Source organism: Austrofundulus limnaeus, unplaced genomic scaffold (assembly GCF_001266775.1).
Source record: "Austrofundulus limnaeus strain Quisiro unplaced genomic scaffold, Austrofundulus_limnaeus-1.0 Scaffold61, whole genome shotgun sequence".
NCBI classification, from domain to species: Eukaryota; Metazoa; Chordata; class Actinopteri; order Cyprinodontiformes; family Rivulidae; genus Austrofundulus; species Austrofundulus limnaeus.
In genome coordinates, this window is record NW_013952463.1 from 1652060 (window position 1) to 1653876 (window position 1817).

The 1817-nt window shown below is 40.3% G+C and overlaps 1 protein-coding gene across 1 annotated transcript in view; it reads right to left on the reverse strand.

The window, feature by feature from the left end:
• The window catches only part of otomp (otolith matrix protein), an 11491-nt gene that overhangs the window by 1397 nt on the left and 8277 nt on the right, over nucleotides 1–1817 (reverse strand). Inside the window, exon 7 of the mRNA XM_014009775.1 lies at nucleotides 315–499. Within this exon, the coding sequence (XP_013865229.1) occupies nucleotides 315–499 (185 nt within the window). The remainder of the gene's footprint in view (nucleotides 1–314; nucleotides 500–1817) is intronic.

A 1817-nucleotide genomic window follows, 5' to 3' on the forward strand; every position in this document is an offset into this window, starting at 1 on the left:
ATTTAAAAGAGTCGATCATCAGATATTGTCCAAGATTAACCTTCAGGGTGGATATAGCTCGCTCACACCAAGGACCTATCCACATTATCATTTACCCAGAATGCTTTGTGTTTAAGTAAAATGGCCCCGTCCATGTTAAAATATATTTTTAAAAATTTACCAAACTAAACAGCCTACAGTATTTTTACAGTCTTTATTTTACCGTTAAAATATTCTATCAAATAAAGACTAATGTTACAACGATCCCAAAAAAATACAGATTAATGATTTCTGCTTAAAGACGTACAGATTTTGGATTTTCGGTCCACACCCACCTGTAAACGCTCCAGGAACTTCCAGACGCGGCACTTGTTCTCCACGCGCACCACCACGGCATTGGCAGGGACCGCTGCTAAGTGGCACTGCTCGTACTGGTCCAGACCTGCTTCAGTTCCATCTGGACACAGCAGCTTCAGGTCCTCCAGCTCCAGATCCAAGGCCCACGACTCCTGGTTCTTACCTGAGTACATCAGACTGGGTTTCATGAAATGTACACATCTAAACCAGCTAACACACAAAAATGAGTTTTTACACCAGATGCACTTGCTAATGCAACCAACAACCTACCACATGTGGGGTTAAGGGGCCTTGCTCAACAGTCAGGGGATCGAACCAGTGACCTAATGACCACAGCCTTCCCTTACCTCTGCCCCACCACTCCCCCAATTAATACTGAGCATTTTAAATAAAAAAATATTTATCTCAGATCAAGTAATTAAATCTGCTGTCCCTATCAGCTCAGACTCTGTTTTCCTGACCTCCCCTCTCTAATTGTCGTGACTCTGAACATCTTCTGAGCATGATGAACATGATGAAGTAAGCTTCGTTAACCAGCGGCCATCGTGTTCATGGGAGCTGGTGCCAAACGGCTCCTTCTCAGTCCGAGCAGCAGAGCCTGTGTAGCACAACGGCGATAATGATCATCATTAACTCTGGATGTTGCCCACAGCGGAGGAGCAGATGCAGAAAACATCTAACCAGTAGAATTAGGACACTAGATGGACAGCAGTGTTTAGACTGTCTGTTTTCATTTGTTATTTATTGCTCATCTGTTTGACTCTCAGAAGCAGATGTCATTAAAGACATAAACAGTCCTCTCATGACTTTTAGACTGACATCATTTCATGTTAAAAATACCAAAGTTGAAGCCATTTTGGTCAAACCTAGAAAATAACATCATATCTCACCCTCAGAGTATGTTTWGTGAATGACAGCTACTACCATGCAAAATGTCACTTCAATATCCATAAAACTGACAAAGTTATGGCCGTATCTCCGTTCTATACAATGCTGATCAGCTGTGGTGGCTAGTTGACTCAAAAAATTAATCAGCTATAGATGTGCATCCGATGATTATTTCCTAAAAGTTTCATTAAGACTCATCCAGTGGTTTATGAAATATTACGCCAACAGACAAACAAAGCTTACTTCTTCAGGCAATGTTAAAGATTTAGGTAAAAATAATCTTGCACAATAAATAGAACTGGTTATGAATTACTAAGAGCTACAACCAAAGTAAATATTATGCCAAATATGTAAAATTGACTAAATTGAAGCCACTTTTGTGTTGTTGTGGTCAGTTAGTTGTGGCGGCCATCTTGAATTGAGTCGGTTTCAAAAATATTAAGCAGATGCAGAGGTGCATCCAATYATTATTTTCTAAAAATCTCAAAATATGTGGTTTACTCTAACACATACAGAGGCAAAAACATTAGCCCATACAACACTCCTCTGTTTTGTGTGTGTGTGTGTGTGTGTGTGTGTGTGTGTGTGTGTGT